Genomic DNA, 17,497 nt, shown 5'->3' on the forward strand with positions numbered 1-17,497 from the left:
GCCTCTCGGGACTTGGCTCTTTCTCCCAACAGTGCCAGGTCCTGACAGACCAGTCCTGGCCCTTCGGTCTCATATTTGGGCCTGATGTCCAGTGTGCCTTGGAGCCTCTAAAAACTCCCGGGCTTCTGAGCCAGAGCCTCATCCTCTTTTAACAGATGGCTGGCTTCACCCAGGTCTGCGTTTCATTCCCGCAGCTGTGTGACCTGGGCAAGTCAGTCAACATCTCTGTGTCTCCGTTTCCTCATCTGCAAAATGGAGTTAGCAGTGATCTCCTGCTGAGGTGTGGCAGCTGTGGGTGTAATGGGCTGTTCCTGGGGGAAGCAGTAGCACCTGGCCTTGGATCTCTTCCTAAATCAGATCCCCAGCCTCTGCTGGCCACCAGATGAGCCTCATTAAGGAGACAGCAGGTGGGGTGAGGTTTGCAGTTGGCATCTGATTCTTCACCCTGGCCATCTGAGACCTGGGTCTTCCCAGAGGGCCAACGGAGTTCCTGGGAGGTCAGGGACGCACCGGGCCCAGCATGCCACCTGCCGGTATGTGGTAGGGAAACCCAAGTCTTCAGGGGCTCTTCCCACCATCTGAGGACCCCTGAGATTCCCCCACTCAGGCTCATCTATCATTATGGGTACTAAGGAGACTCTGCCCTAAGAGACCCTTCAACCGGGGGCATCTATGTTCTTTCAGGGACAGGTGGACCTCTAAGTGTGGACACCCAGGCCGCTCAGGCAGCAAGACAGGGGGCAATTAGAAAAGTTACTTATTCACTTCCACCCCTGGGGAAGGTAGAGGGCTAGACTGGGGGTGGGCAGGGCTTCTTGGAGCCCCTGTGCCTCTCCTGGCTGGGTCCTTTGGTTTGCTGTTCTCTGGATAAAGCCCTGGACTCCCCTTTTTATTGTACCAAGGATCGAACTCTGGGGCACTTAACCATTGAGCCACATCCCCAACCCTTTGTAATTTTTATTTTGAGAACAGGGTCTCACTGAGTTGTTTAGCACCTTACTAAGTTGCTGAGGCTGGATTTGAACTTGCGATCCTCCTGCTTCAGCCTTCTGAGTTGCTGGGATAACAGGCATGTGCCACGACATCCAGCTCTGGGATTCTTTATAAGGATTCTGGGACTTAAAGTAATTAGGAATTTTTTTAAAATAGAGATATCAGGGCTGGGGATGTGGCTCAAGTGGTAGCATGCTCGCCTGGTGTGCGTGGGGCACTGGGTTCGATCCTCAGCACCACATAAAAATAAAGATGTTGTATTCACTGAAAACTAGAAAATAAATATTAAAAAATTTGCTCGCTCTCTCATTTTTAAAATAATAGAGATATCATAAAAGAAAAAAAAGTACAACTTAAAGAAATCATCTAGAAGAGGAAAAAAAAATGTTGTTTTTGGCTGTCCAGAGGCACACCTCTTTCCTCTTTGGAGGTTAGGTCTCCCCTACTGTGAAGATTCTTGGTGGCTGTCAATCAAGATGTCTCCACCTTTCTGTCCTAAGGGTGGGAGGGTCATCAGGCTGAGCCAATCACCTCCCAGAGATGCTCTCCCCCTGGATATGGAGTTAATGATTGGTTGCAGTCAGCCTTCACCTGCTGGTTAAATTTCTAGGTATTTTGTGAACTGATTGTTAATTACAGCCATCATTAGAATTCAATGTTATAAAGTTATAATTACATAAATTATACTTTAAAAGGCAATAGACACCCCCCACACGTCACTTCCTAATTGTTTTAGTAAATTTTACAATGATTGATCCTCTGGAATATCATATGGTGCTATGCATCTCTTCCCAACTCCGTGTTTACCAATGTCACCTTGGAACCATGGTGGCAGAATTTACACCACACACACTACAAATGGGGACTCCCTCCCGCATAAAGGGTCAGCCGGCTGGGTTTCCGACATCTACCAGCATGGCGCCACTGGGAATCCTGAGTGATACAAGGACCTAAGATAGCTGGAGCGGATTGCTTCCATCCCCAAACTCCCCCAAGGGACACTTGCTCTGCCAGTCCTGCCACCGATCAATGCATACGTCAGTTTCCTTCTGAAAACCTGAGCTAGTTTTCCCAGACTTTGCTCCATTTGGGGAGAACACTTCCACCATCCTCCACGGTCTCCATGACACTGAGCAGCCAGCCTACAACCAGCAGCCTCAGGGGACCCCCTGGGAAGACATCACCACCAGGGCAGAAAGAGAAGCTGAGAGGAAAAACCATCATTCCGATGGCAACTGCTGTCCCAACACAGGTGCATTCTAGAAGTTTTCTGCCGGTCTCTTTTCCTTGCCTCTGTCTTTAGGGAGTTGCTGTCATTGTTGGAACCACAACACCGAACCCCACTATTTTTATCGTTATGCTATTTCACCAGCCTCATCTATGGTGCTTTGTGCTCAGTGTGACAATTGTTTTCTGGGTGGTTCTAATAGGCCCGTGGAGTAACTGAAAGGGACTCAATGCTTCTCTTCATGTAGGACATTTAGACATTTTTATCTCCCCTGCCCCTTAACATCACACAGGGAGGTGATTACAAAATCTGTGACTCTGGGTCAGGAGACCGGAGTTCTGTCTGGTTCTGTACCAGGTGGCTGTGTGAGCTTGGACAAGACCTTTCCCTCTCTGGACTTCAACTGAACCCATATGATGTCCAGGATGATCCTGTCGCTGACAATAATAACAATGGCAATTTCCATCTCTGATGTGCTTCCTGGGTTTCGTGTGCTAGATTTACACCAGATCATTTATTCCTTTCAACAGCGCAGGAATGAGGGCAATTTCACAGGCGAGTACATGGGACCTGAGAGGTGACGTCATTTGCTTGGCACAACATGGCTAGTAAGTGGCGCAGCTGGATTCAGGCCCAGGGACGCCTGTCTCTTAACTGTCATGCTGCATGGCTACTTTGTAGGACCTGTGACTGCACTGGGGAGGAGGGTCACTGTAGAGGTAAACAGTTACCCAGTTAAGAGGAGGCCATCATGGTGATCCACAGTATGAGTGTGCCCTTATCTAAAGGGGATATTGGATACAGAGACAAGCAGGTGCAGAGAGAGGGTGGACATTGTGAAGAAATGTAGGGAGAAGACAGCCATCAACAAGCCAGAGAGAAGGGCCTGGGACAGACCCTGCCCTCGTGGCCCTCAGAAGGAAGTGGCCCGCCATCTTGGTCCGTTTTAACAGAAACCACGGGCTGTGAGGCTTGTAGACAACAGAAACTTACTTCTGGTGGTTCTGGAGGCTGGGAGTCTGGTGAGGGGTCTGGGGAGGGCCCACTTTGTGGTTCATAGACCCCATTTGTGAGCTGTGTCCTCACCCAACAGAAGGGAAGGGCGAGGGGCTTCTTTTATCAAAGGTGCTGATCCCATTCACGAGCCTCTGCCCGCAGGACCTACCCAGTACCCAAAGTCCCACCTCCAAATACTGTCACTCCAGGGGCTGGGGCTTAGCAGTGAACTCTGGGGGACACAAACACTCCCTCTGAAGCCCCCGCTGATCTCCTGGCCTCAGCCTCCAGCACTGCGAGGATCCCCGGCTGCTCTTAAGCCACCTGGTCTGGGGTACCTTCTTGTAGCTCCCTGGCACACCCGTAGAGGGACAGGCAGGGTGGTGTGAGGGCGGAGGGGAGAGGGGACCCAAAAGGCTGCAATGGAGACCACAGAGGAGGGGGCTCAACAGCCTGCCCGCCTCAGCAAAGACTATCTCTTTCTTACTTTCTCAGTTGCCACGTCTAGTTGAATGCCAGTCTAGCGTCGGACACCCTGATCATGCCACACCTGAGTGCCACACCCGTCCTTAACAAGTGCCCCTGCTGAATCTCCTCTTGCACATTTAGGGATTATACTCTGTAGTGGGCAGGGCCGAGTAGTGGGGAGGCATGCAGAACCCGGCCCTCCCGTGGCTGGCCTCCTTCTCTGCAGCCTGGAGACTGCAGAGAGGGGACTCCTCCACAATCATCTTTGTCACGAGATGTTCCACCTCCAGGCCCAGCCTCTCACCATGTTCCGGATCTGCTGTCCTATGCCCCAGCCCTGCAAATGCACAGTGCCGAGCCACAGACCTTCCATCTGGCCTCACACTGTGCTCCTCTCTGTCTTGTAAACTGCTTCCAAGTTGACACCTCTGTCCCCCTTGACCCCCACTCATGGTGTGAGTCCTGCTGCTTCATACTCACAGTCCCTCCTCTCTGTCACCCCCAGCCCAGGGTCAGCCATGATCTCTCTCTTTCAAATGCCTGCTCCTCCCTTCTCACAGGGATATCTCCTTCCCAACCACACTCACCACCAGCTGGCTTAGCCACATGACTCCTCTGCTCCAGAACCTTCAGGGGCTCCCGTTTGCCTCAATTTAGGCCCAAACTTTCTGAGCAACAATCACATCTATTCACAGAGGTTTCTAACATGGGTTCAGAAGGTGTCTGCCTGGATTTGAATCTAGTTCCTCCACTCATTAGCTGTGTGACCTCAGGCAGGTGATTTAACTTCTCTGTGCCTCAGTTTCCTTGTTCATAACAAGGGAGGTGATGCAACTTGCAATTACCTCCTTTGGTTGTTGGGAGGCTAAAGGAGGTAATGATGTGTGCCCAGATTTTAGAACAGTGTCTGAGACATCTCTAAATAAAGCTCAATCACTCTTGATTATCATCACTTCTCGCTACCCTCTGCTCCAGGGCCTGGCCAAACACAAGGAGCTGTTCTTTCTTTCACATCCCCTTCTTTCTTGCCTCTGTGCCTTCGTCCCTACCATCCCTTCTGTCTGGAGAGCCCTGCCTCATGGCAAGCCCCGCTGACCTTTCAAATGCTTTAGTTCTAATGCCGCCTCCTCTGTGCAGCCCTCCTGGGTCCCCCAGCCAGAAAAGCTGGCTCCTGTGTCTCAACTCGGTGACATGTCCAAAGCTTTTTCACAGGAGTAGCGGGGCCTTGCAGTCATACACTGTCCCCTGGGTCATTTTGTGGACCTCAGGACTTGGCAGGGGACTCTCTCTTTGGGACGGAGGCTGGTACGGGCAGGTGGGTACCAGGGAGCCGCCGGCTGAGGTGCTCATTTCCATGGACTATAAATAACGCTGGGCCTGAAACCTCAGCGGGGGCCTGGGCTGCACCAGGAGGAGTAAGGTGACCGCTGGGAGGTGAGGGGCATGTATAAGTATCTCACCCGCCCTGTCTGGGCCTCTCAGGTGACAGGCGGGCCTGGAGGGACAGGCGGTTCCAGCCGTCTTGAACAAGGCCTCGGGTGCACAGCGGAAGTCACACTGACATCAGAGTGGGCCAGGCTGCAGTTGCTGAGAACAAGTCTCACCCCTTAGCCGTACGATGGGTGAGGAAACTGAGCCTGGGGGAGGAAATTGAAAACTAGGGTCCAGGCCGCAGTTTCTGTTGCCAGGAAATGCCCATGGGCTGGCCAGCTGCCAAGTCCAGGCCTTGGGAGCCATCAAGGGGAGGGCCAGCTCTGAACCGAATGTGTCCCCAAAGTTCCTGTGTGGGCAGCTCCATCCCTAATGCAACCGTGTTCAGAGGTGGGTCCTTTAAGAGGTGATTGATGGATTAATGCCATGAAGGTGCGGGGGGCTTGCTTTCCCTCTTCCTCATCTCTCAGGCACGTTCCCATGCTCTCAACCCCTTGGGCCTCCCCTTGGGACGATGCAACAAGAAGGCCCTTGCCAGATGACCCGTGACCTGGAACTTCCCAGTTTTCCAGAACTGTAAGACACAAATCTCCGTTCCTTGTGAGTTTTCCTGTCCTAGGTGTTCTGTTGGAGCAGCACATCAGGGACTAAGCCGGACCCCAAAGTCACCTGTAGGGAAAGGCTGCTGGGCAGAGCTGTGGGGCGCAGGGACTAGGGCCCCGCCCTGGCCCAGGCTGTGATGGGACTTTCCCAAAGCCCAAGGCTTCCAGGTCACGGGCTTTCTCGACTGGACCAGTCTGATGTGTGCACTGCTGGGGTTCTGAGGTGGAGAGTCTCACAATTCTAGAATGTCTGAGCCTGGAGGGGCCTGGAGGGGCCTCAGACCCTTCCTCAGACTCTTTATTTTGCAGATGGAGGGACAGAGGCCCAGAATGGAGGAGGACAGGGTCTTAGTCACTAAGGGCCAACGTCAGGCAGGTCCCTGCCTCTTCCCCATCTTCCATATCTAGGCACAGGTGATGGCCCGAGCACCCTTTTCCTGCCCAGGCACATTCATCCCTCTGGGACCCAGCACATGTAGCCAGACTGTGCTCAGGGTGGGGCAGCTGCAAGATGGAAGTCCCTTAAGGTCCCACTGTGAGCCAGGCCCACCATGTGTCTCTCATCTAATACACAGTAAGTCGGCCCTGGGAGCTGGAAATTATCTTCTCCATCTCACAGATGTAAGAACGGAGGCACTCTGAGGACTCCTATGATCCAGGATCTGGGCTTGTAGATACTCTAGTTTGGCATTTTTTTTCTAGTCTTACCAAAATTCTTCTGCTCAAAATATTTTCAAAAATTAAGCCGGGTGCAGTGGTGCACACCTGCAATCCCAGCAGCTCTGGAGGCTGAGGCAGGAGGATGGTGAGTTCCAAGCCAGCCTCAGCAACATATTGAGGCTCTAAGCAACTTAGTGAGACCTTGTCTCTAAATAAAATATAAAAAGGGCCGAGGATGTGGCTCAGTGGTTGAGTGCCCCTGGGTTCAATCCCCAGTACCACCGCCCCCCCCCCCCCCCCCCCCCGCAGTCCATGGCTGGGGCCCTCTGCCCTTTGAGATGGGTCCCAGGCTCCAGGAGCAATCAGTTCCTCACTCCTCCCTATGCTACCCCAGATCTCAGCCCAGGGCCTGTGCCTCTGTGCGCCCCTTGAGACTGGACTTCTCTCCCCCTTGCCGCACACCCAGCTCCTCCCTGTCCTTCAAAGCCTCACTAGGGACACCTCTCCCGATTTTGTCCCCCATCAGTCAGAAATGGTGCCCTCTGACCTTCCCTCGTTCTCTCTTGCTGTAGTTATTTTTGTCAACAGCAGACACTGGGTCGAGGAGATGGTGTGTGCACATTTAGGGACCAGACAACCTGGGGACTGCTCCTGTCTAGGCCAATTTTTAATAAAGGTGCTCTGGGCCTTGGTTTCCTTCTCTGTAAGCTCAGTGACATGGGGATGAGAGGGACATCATGTGAGATGATGCCTTTGCACCTCAACACCCCCTTTCCTGGGGATCTGTAGGAAACTCTGGGGCAGGGGATCCTGGAGGGGGTCCTGCCTCCTTCCCTGTGGCTGGGCTGAGGTCCTGGCTCCCCTATTTCCTATGGACTCCTGCTGGCCTCTGCACACTTGGAGTGGCTTCCTGCCTGACTCCTTTTCCCCCTTGGGTGGAGTAGCACTGTGTTGAGGCGGCCCATCCTCACCTCCCCACCTGTTCCAGGTGCAAGTCACATCATGCAGACACTGCTCCCCAGGAGTGGGATCCAAAGATCCCTTCCCAGAAGAGGACATGTCACCCAAACCTGCACATAATAGATGCACAACGTATTTGTTCAACCAATTTGTGTCTGCCTCCATTACTGCTTGGTGTGTTAGAATAAGGGGGTAGCCCTGGGGGTGCTTATTGAATGCCTGCATCCAGCAGCTCTGGGAGGTGGGTGTTAGCATCACATGATTCACAGATAAGGAAACTGAGGCTCAGAGAGAGCCAGCGACTTGTTCAAGGACCTGGGGTCCTGCGATTTAAAGTCAAATTTCTCATTCTTTCTCTTTTTCTGAGCACACCGTGGGCACCCACTGTTTGGTGCACATCTATTCTGCCAAATGATGGTGTCTTCACCGTAAGAATCGGCCCCACCTCTTCAAGCCCTTGTTACCTGCTCAGGGCCCTGCAGCGAGGATGTGCTATAAGGGTGTGGCCCTGATATGTCCACACACAGTAAATGACAGCCATCAGCAGACTTGGGACGTGGGCTTTTTGCATGGTGGGTCTGTCTAAAGTGAGGTCCTTTGAAAAATCCTCCCCCACACATCTCCTCCGCTACCTCTCCGCGTGCCTGGCTGCCCAAAGTACCTGCCAGGCCAAGCCACATCACTCGTGGGCAGTGAAGGTCCCTCATTCTGCTGGACCGACATGGAAGCCCACAGGTCAGCTGTAGGGTGCACTTTCTCTAACCATTCTGTGCCCTCCCCTGCCACGTCCTGACCTTCAGACTGTTTGCCTGGGACAATGCATAGCATGTATTGATCGACTGGTGGGTTTACTTTATTGATGATTCAGAAAGATGTGTGGGTGGCATTCTGGAATGCTTCTACACGTGATTCATCAAACCTTCATATCAAGCTGCTTTGAAGGGACTTTTTTCCCATGGTGGTGGCAGTGGTGGGGTGTGTATGAGTTGCTGATTTAAGGCTGACACGTTTTTTTTATTTTAAACCTACAGACTCCCTTGCATTGCTCAAATCCAAGGATGCACCCAGATACACTGCCTTTCTCTCTCCACTATTAAAACCCAACGTGTCCCTTAAAGTCACCCGGAGAGTTCCCAGAAGAGAAGAATAATGACAACAGCTTATGCTGATATAACACCTACCAAGTGCCAGGCATGAAGCTAACACTTGAATCTTTATGGCAATATTATGAAAGAGGACCTGTTATAACCCCAGGTTACAGATAAGGAAACTGAAGCAGTGCTGTTAGAGAACCGGTCTGACATTCTACAGCTGGGTAAGAAGTTGGAAACAGGATTAGAACCGCCACAAAGTCAGCCTCCTCACTGTTGTGACACTCCCCTGCCTGGTGAGGCTCAGCGGATGCCTATTGCCCTGGTGTAATTGTTAACACTGTCGTAGTTTGGCTGGTGACACTGATGGTCATGCTAACTCTGGCATTCCTAAATGCTACTTTTGTTCCTCAGCCATATCTAAGCCATTTCTGAGACCCCACTCACAGCCCAGAATATTCCTTTTTTCATAAGTCAGTTTAAGATGGGTTTCTGTTCAATAGAACCCTAGTGGATAGAAGTGCCCAGTAAATACAAGCCTATTCTTTTGTAGAATACTTTCACAACATTTTCAACTCACTGAAAGTGGCCCAAATCTCATTTCAGAGAGAAGAAAACAGGTTGCAAGAGTCTCACAAACCTACTTAGTGACAGAGGTGAGACGGAGATACCTCCCTAGTCTTTGTGCCTTCTCTTCCTTCACCCCCACATTTATTTGAAAAGGTGGCTAGGTTTGCTCAGCCTCCTGAAATACTTGGGAGAATCATTTTCCCCCCAGGCCTCACATCTGACAGAGTTCAAAGCCTTAGAAAGGAGCCTGGGCCACTTTATATGGAGCCCCCAGGGAGTGGGGAGGAGTCCTCCCCTTTCCCTACCTAGAGGCTGCATCTCAGCAGCCCCACCTCACCTTGCCAGGACCTGCTGAGCCGAGAGCTGGCTTCTCCCCTGACCCTGCAGGGGCCCAGTGGTCCATGGGGAGACAGAAAACATGGAGAACTGTGCACACAGAGGTCCCGGCTCACTGCCCCACAGCCTCCCTGGTGCCCAGCTGGCCAGGGTACGTGGATGATGGGGTGCTGCTGGCCTCAGGGGCATTCTCCTTTAATAGCGTATGTGACACAAAGCAGCCACCTTCTGTGCTCTGCCTCCTGCCCAGGCCGAACCCCTTTCTCTCTCCCCCCTCACCTGGGCAGCTGTGGGATTCATGCAAAATTAACCAGAGGTTCCGTTTCGCAACACACGGCAGTATCCAGTTCCCACCCACCCCTCACTGCCCCGTCTTCTTTGACCCTTTGATCATCCCCAGCAGGAAACAGAGTGGTGGACACCTGACAGGGCCCTGTCTGAGCCATCCCTTCTGACAGCCCAAGGTGCAAGTTTAGGAAGTGAAGGCTGAGGGCCACCCAGCTGTGTGGCTCAGGGCCGCACCACACGGGCCCTGGGGAACTGAAGCCAACTGTCCCATGGGTGACACTGGGTGTCCTGTGTCCTGTCTCTGGCCTGCAGCTTCCGTCCTGGGCAGCAAGACATGCCAGGACACCCCGTCTTCTTTTTTTTTCTCTTTTCCTTCCTTCCTTCTTTCTATGAATCTTTCTTATGCCCCTGGGCACTGAACTAGGTTCTGGGGACTGGCCCCCAAACCGGCCACCTATGTTTGTACCACTGAGAGCACGGTGACCCTGCACTGGACACTGTCATATCTGATGGCCTCTTTCATGGGGGTGGGGCCCGGGGATTTTGTTTTTCAAAGAAATGTTTGGGTGTAATAGGAACAAGCTTCATAAACACGCCTTGCTGGTCGCCTGGGCAGGGACTGTTATCATCCCCATTTCACAGAGATGTCAGCTGGGGCCCAGAGAGCTTGGATTCAACTTTCTCAGTGCCCCTCAGAGAGAAGCCCCTCAAGACTGCAACTTTACTGCCCCAGGCTGGAAGAGTGTGGAAGGGAAGGGAACAGAAGGTGAAAAGGGAAGGACATCAATTAGAACCATAGTGGATGAGGAAGGAAAGGTGCTCAGGTAGGACAGAGGGGGCCAGGGTTACCCAACAGGCATCACCCAAGTCAGGCCCCCAGGTGGAAAATCCAACACCAATTTCTTTGGTGCAACAGGCCGTGCCGTGGGTGGGATGTGGCTTCAGGCTCTATCCATCACTTATAGAGTTCTTTCTGCCTAAATTTAGCTGGATGTGAAGGGGACGGCTGATTTATGCAGGGCCTGAGCAGTTTCCTGCAACATGAGTGACTTGGAGGCCAATTCTGGATTCACATCAGCAGAGAAGTGACAGGGGGTGTCGGGAGTGGCCAGAGCCAGCACAGCCCAGACTACCAGCTTTTAAGTTAGAGTTGAGACTGGAGGCTAAGCATTTCTTTAGGTCATGGGAGGCTCAAACAGGGCGATACAAGAGTCAAGGTAAGGAAAAGTGTCCCTGGTGACCCCCTTCTACTCAGGGCTGCGTCAACAGTGGACACCAGAGAGGACTGTTCCCAGGTGGACATGCTCAGCTTGAGTTGTATGGAGCCGGGTTCAAAGCCTGCTGGGCCCTCATGCTCCTCATTTGTAAAATAGGGATCCTGCAATCTGTACACATGGTAAAAATAAGAATTCATAACCCACTTGAATCAAATGTATGAAATATGATATATCAAGATCATTGTAATGTTTTGAGTAACCAATAAAAAAAAAAACAACAAAAACACCTGCTTTCAGGAGCATGTGTCATGAGGGAAGCAGAGCAGTCTAGTCTAATTCAAAGTGTTGCTCCACATGAAGACCAGGGATCCAAAAGAGGCACACTGCACCCTTTCTGGGGACTATGACTGCTTCTTCCAGAATAACGACTTCCAGGATGATAACAAGAAGGGCTGACATAGCGGGCACACAGACCCTGGGCACTCGGCTTAGTCTCATTCAACGTGCACAGTGCATCTTATTGACAGGGAGATGGAGGTGCCTATTCTCTGAGGCTGAATCCTGACACAGAACCACCGACATGTCTGCAAGACTCCCAGCCACCTCACTTTGTCCTCACCACGACCCTGGGAGGTCACCACATTGTTATCCCCATTTTACAGATGAAAAGCGGAGGCACAGAGAGTTTGATGAACATGCCCAGAGACCCACAGTGGACAAGTGGCAGAACTGGGATTTGAACCCAGTCCATCCATGTCTGGGATCTAGAGCCTTCTGCTCTTCTGCTGCTACCCCTGCCATATCCCGGAGATCCTTCTAGAGACCAAGACAGCAGGAATTTGAGCTAATCCTACAATGGACTTTCCTCCTCAAAGATCTTCCTCTCAACTGGTCCTCGTGAGAAATCAGGAAACCAAGGTCCAGAGAGGTCAGACCAAAGGCCCAGAGGTACATGGCTGGCAGGCGGCACAGCGAGTCAGAGATGTCGTTCTTTTAGTTTTACAGATGACAAAATTGACTCCATCGGCTTTTACGCAATGAGGAATTTCTTGAGCACGCCAGAAGGCTGCAGAATTCTAAGACAGGCTGCTCTAGCTCACACTATAGGCTTTATTTCTATTTCTTTCACAGCCAAGTGCGAACACTTCTTCCTCCAGGAAGCCTCCTCTGACATTGCTGCCCGCCTGCCTCACCTCCCTGTGAGCCCTGGAGTCCCTGCTGCTCTTGGTCCCCATGGTCTGCTGTTTGGCCAATCAGCTGCCTGAGCTGCTTCTCAGGGGCTGGGGACTTGGTGGCCGCATCTTAGGTTTTTCCCCCCGGCTACATCCCGAGCCTTCCTACATCAGGCTTAGGCCAGTGCTGGGTGAACAGAGAGCAGACAGGGCCCACCCCTCAGGTTTGTGGGTGCTTCTTCTCTCTGTAGGGAAGTGGGGGTGGTGTCCAAGAAGGCACCCGGCACTGGCTCTGCACAGGGCTGGACCTTGACCATGGACTGCCCAATTCCCTGGGGCCTGAGAGCTTTTCTTGTGGGAGGGAAGGGTGGATTTCTTAACTTGGAGTCCATGGCCCAGTTTCAAGGGGGTGTGGAACCCCATCTGTGGCAGGCAGTGGCTCTTCCTGGGGACAGTGATCCCAGCTTGCTTCAGCTTTTCCCAAGAGCTGGGACCCTGAGATATTCAAGAATTTCTGACTCAAGGGAATATCCGGGTTCCTAATCAAGAGGCAAAGGCCTCTCAGGCAGCTCTGCCTCCTCGCGGGCCAGGGTGCCGCCCTGATGGTGGGATGAGCATGGTCCATTCCGCCAGGGATTTGTGGTCACACAAGACTGGGACCCAGGAGCCTCCAGCAGAGTCTGTGCCCGTCTTAGGGCCACAAGTGGCCATCTTCAGGCCTTGAGTTAGAATTGATGCTTCCCTCTTCGCTCCCCTCCCACTGAATTGTGACCCAAACAGCGCCACGGGAGGAGATTCACTTTTAAACTTCTGCCTGGGCTCGTCCTACAGGCACAATCTCAGTGTGAGCAGTCAATATGAGAACAGGTCTTAGCTTTGCCTCCTGACCACAGACATCCAGGAGTTGCAGGGTATGGCAGGGGGTAGGCATGTGTGGCCACTGCGCTGTCTGGCTGGCCCTGGTGGGTCCCAGCTGAGCAGCAGGGCCCGTGATGCAGCCTCTATAGAAACGAGTTCAGGATTAGTGACCAGTGGTACCAGGCATGGGGACTGGGGGACAGATTTCTCCAATCTAGTTGCTGTCTGCCTCCAATCCAGGTGTGATCTACATTTGGGGGAGAGACTGTTATCCACTTCTAGAATAATCATACTTACTGAACACCTACTGTATACCTGGGCCTGCACTAAGCACTGTGTAGGAGGCATTGACGGCATGTTACAGAGAACAGACCAAAGCTCAGGGCAGTTTTTGTGCAAAGTCACAGCACTGGAAGAGTCAGGCAGGGCCTTGGACCCATGCCTTTGGGACCTTTGGTCCCCTCCTGAAAAGCCCTAGGAGCTAAAAGCCTCTCTCTGGAAATCCCAAGCCTGCTTATTTTGACAATTGCAAGAAAACCCCACTTTCACCCTCAGGGAAAGACAAACAAGGGTGTCTATCACCCTGCCTATCATGGCCCGTCTTCTGGCTGCCCTGTCTGCCCAGAAGTTCCACAGTCCACAGCTGCCCCAAGATTTCCAGCCATCCCCAACTGGAATCTGGATTTGCAAGAGAAGGATGTGACTTCAGCCTGGCCACGGGGTTCCCTTGGGCAGCTGGAACCGGATGCATCTGCAATGCTGTGGCTCCTGCCCAAGCCCAGATGAGGGCATTCCTGGGGTCTGGGGTAGGGGTCTGGGGGCTGGGCTTCCAGATCCAACCAGTGTGGCTGAATAGAGGAAGCAGGAGTCTCTTCTGGGCCTGGATGCAGGTAAGCAAGGTGTGGCTCCACCCTGGTCCCTTCCAGTCAACCTCCTGTCCCAGTTGAAGACTGGATGTCCTTAGGGCTTCCAGAATGAGGAACCTAACCCCTTGCAGTAGTGATGTTCCACCTCTTTGGGATGGAACCTTCTCCCTAGAACACGGTCTTAACCCAGCTCTCTTCCAGCAGCTCAGGCCTTGCTGGAGTTTGATCAGACGCTAACCCATGATGATGCTCTTTCCCCTGGCCTCTCCAAAGTGGCTGACGCCCAGCTAGAACACACTAGAATGGCAATTCTGGCAATTTCAGCCCACTTCCGACACATCTCTGCCACTAAATATTATGAATAGAGTCCCTGGTGCCAACTCAGGGGCCACCGGGCCTGCAACCCTGGGTTCAAGTCTCCCACACTTACCTTCCACAGGTGAGGTTTTGAGGCGCCGGCAGATGGCTTCAGTGTCCCCGTAGGTCTCCTTGATCTTGACCACAGCCTCTGTGCCCCGCAGCTCCATGAGGGAGCGGAGCTCCTCCAACGTGCACCCAAACTCACCCCCATGGCTCGACTCATTTCTTTGGTTTTTGGAGTAAAAGTCGCTGTTGGTCATATCACCCATGTTTGCTGAAGTCCCTGCTCAGGGTGGGCCCAAAGGTCAGCACTGGACAAGAGGCTTCTGGGTGATGGCTGCGTGTGGCTGTTCTCAGCACACCCTCACTGGACAGCTGCAGCTCCAGGTGGCCGACTCCGGGTCCCGGGGGGAGGGGGTGGCTGAGGTGGGCTGGCGACAGCAGTGGTGAGCTCCAAGGTGTGTCCCCAGGTCGGGGGCAAGGTCCAGGGGCCAGAGGGGCTCAGGGCTGTAGACCCAGGAGTCTCCATTCAGTGGGGTCCATGTTGCTACCTGGAGCTGGCATCTACATGGTCAGGGGTGGTGGCTCCTGTGGGGACAAGTAGAGAGTGGGTCAGGCACTGGAGCCCTCCTGAGACAGGTGCTTAGTAAAATCCAGGCTGTAGGTGTGCATACCTGGCCCCAAGTAACGCTGAGCACACACACATACACTCTCACTCAGGCATTAGTTCAACAACTCCCAATCCACTAGCAACGCTGTACACCCGAATGGTTAGCAGCACCCACCGAACCCTACAACAGAGCAGCCCAAGACACAGCCTGGTAGAGCTTCATAACACACCCTGATCCCCAATTTTCCATGCTGTGTAACACGCTGAGTTCCGACTGGCCCTGTGCCCACACCGTCTGCCGTGCAATACCCAAAATGCATATTCCTAGCCCCCCCCACCCACTGCCAGACACACGCACCAACACTCAGGCCCCCCATTCATACCACTCTGAGGAACAGCCCCACCCTGTCACACACTGTCACACTTCTAGGCATACAACTTCATATCCCCACCCCTGCCCCACCAAACGCTGTGTGCACACCAGACCCCGTTTCCTTTTTTCTCTGACTACGCTTGTTTACCCACATCCCAGCCCCACAAAACCTGAGACATGCCCTCTCTCTCCTTAGGAACACAGGCCTCTGGACACACACAGATGACCACTCCCATCCACGCCACCTCTGCCCGTAGTACATTCTCTTCTCCCCACATTCCTTCCCCACTTGGGTTTCACAGGCACAGGGAGGGAGAAAAGATCCCCACCTCCACCCACAGCCCCCAACCACGTTAATCAGGGCCCTTGGCCTGGCTAGAGAAGCCTGTCATATATATATTCATGAGGCACAGAATTGAGCCTCGAGCTTGGTCCCTCGTATGAGCTCTGGTCAGGGAGCCCTCACCTGGAACCCCCTCACATCAGAACCATGGACAGTGGCCGATTGATTGTCCCTCTCAGGAGCACAGGAGGAGGGAGCCCTGCTGGCTTCTCCCTGCCCGCCAGGCCACCCTTGAGGGAGTGCAGCATCTGTGGGGCTGCCAGGAGAGAATCCAATCTGCCCAGACACCCAACACCAGCGACCGAGGCCCCGGCAAGCGTTGGGTGACAAAGGGCCCCTGCTGAGCTCGGCTGAGCCTGGCACAGGGACCCGCCCCGCCCAGCCACAGACAGCTGGCCATCTTGGGCTCAGGACAAAGAGAGGGAAGGGGCCCAGGACAAGAGGAGAGGACTGAGTCCCCTGACCCAGCTCCAGACCCCAGCGCTCCTCACAATCCTTCCCTCTTGCACACATTTTAGAGCTGAGCATTTGGGTCTTTTAACTTTCCCAGAGGGTGCCCGAAGCTTGGAGAGTGAAAGGAAATCGTCTTGAGCTATCGAGAACAAGGAAGTGGAGATGCCCAGAGAATGGGGTGGTCTCCTGGCTGCCAGCCCAGGGCTCTTCCTCTCCCTTGGGAAGCAATCTTCTTTCTCTCTGAAGTGCCCATCGGGCGGGTGCACTGTGTAGGCTGCAGCTAAGACACAGGATCTGGAGTCAGAGCAGTCCCCGTTCAAATCTGAGCTCTCCTACATCCTGGTGTGGGACCCTGGGCAAGTCCCTTCACTTTGGAGCCCAGGTTCCTTCATTGGTAAGATGGGGATAATAACAGTCACTCTCCTCTGTCCCCTGGCTGCCTCTCAATTTACTGGGGATAATGAACTGTGTTAAAATCCACTTTGTTTTCATCCAGGGTGTGCAGCCTCCCAGCCAAGGGTCAGGAGGAGCTGGAGGCTTTAGAAGAAACTGCCACACCTTACAGAGTAGCACTTTTACTCAAGGATGCAGGAAGAAGCAGTGCCCCCTTCTCATTTGGGACCAACGAGTATCTCATGGAGTAGACCATAATATGGACACACTGCCTCAAGAAGAGATCAAGTATAGGGTGGGCTCGGTACTCCCCCTTCCAATTATGCAGAAGTGTTCCCACAACTTGGCCCCTGGAGTACACACTGTTCCCAGAACTCATGAACTTTGACCCTAACAGAACAGGTGAGGTGGGGTGTGGCCAAGTACATCCCTGAAGAACAACGATCCAGTTCCACTCTCCCCACTTCTTAAACATGTGCAATGAATCAGGCCCTGTGTGCTCTGCATGTCGTCTCATCCATGTGGGGACTGGGGTGTAGTTAGTGATAGAGTCCTTGCTTAGGATGTGCGAGGCTCTGGGTTTGGTCCCCAGCACAAAAGGAAAAAGGTGCCTGTTCATATAGTGTAATCCACTGAAGGTAAATTCTCAGGGGGCAGGTGGTCAGTATATTATGTGCTGCTCTGTCTAGAAAAGTACCTCATTCTTCAAAAGTGCCCAATAAATAATTGTTGAATGAATGAATGAAAAGCAAGGAAACAAAATCTCATTGTATCCTTACAACCCCAAGGATACAGTGATGATACCCATTCTACAGACAAAGACAATGAGGTTAATAGGAATGAAATCATTTGCACAAGGTCACACGGAAATGACAGGGAGTGAAAGGTCTTTTGGACTTGAAGCCTTGGACCCTTTTCTACCATCCCATAAGAAAGGTTTGACTGAAGCCTGTTCCAGGACCCTGAGCCTCTCTGGAGACAGTGTTGGTGTTTGGATTTGGGTTAGATGCTCCTTTTCCTCTTCTAGAAGTCTTTGAGGGTCCTTAACGTGCCCCATCCCCAGTCTAGAATCTGCTGCAAGGGGAGATCTATCAGAGCACGTGGGCTCCTTTCTCAGGGTGGGGTGAGGCCTTGGGCTCAACTCAAAGGTTGCGCAGGGGCTTTTGTGTTAAGTAGAACCACCCCCACCAATGCCCCCCGCTACCCACCAGTGTGAATGTGTAATGGGC

General features: G+C 52.9%; 1 protein-coding gene across 11 annotated transcripts in view; it reads right to left on the reverse strand.

Annotated features, from left to right (window-relative positions):
- The window catches only part of ATP2B2 (ATPase plasma membrane Ca2+ transporting 2), a 207,140-nt gene that overhangs the window by 96,008 nt on the left and 93,635 nt on the right, over positions 1-17,497 (reverse strand). For 10 of the 11 annotated variants that reach the window (XR_014019885.1, XM_081276197.1, XM_081276198.1 and 7 more), the window contains one exon: positions 14,167-14,684. Coding sequence is in view for 10 of the 11 variants with exons in the window: in XM_081276197.1 (XP_081132323.1) it covers positions 14,167-14,365 (199 nt within the window). In the remaining variant the exon portion in view is untranslated. Of the gene's footprint in view, positions 1-14,166; positions 14,685-15,545; positions 15,606-17,497 lie in introns of those variants that run through there. The other variant, XM_081276199.1, reaches the window with a different exon arrangement.

This window comes from Spermophilus citellus (assembly GCF_964194105.1).
Source record: "Spermophilus citellus genome assembly, chromosome: 19".
Classification (NCBI taxonomy): Eukaryota; Metazoa; Chordata; class Mammalia; order Rodentia; family Sciuridae; genus Spermophilus; species Spermophilus citellus.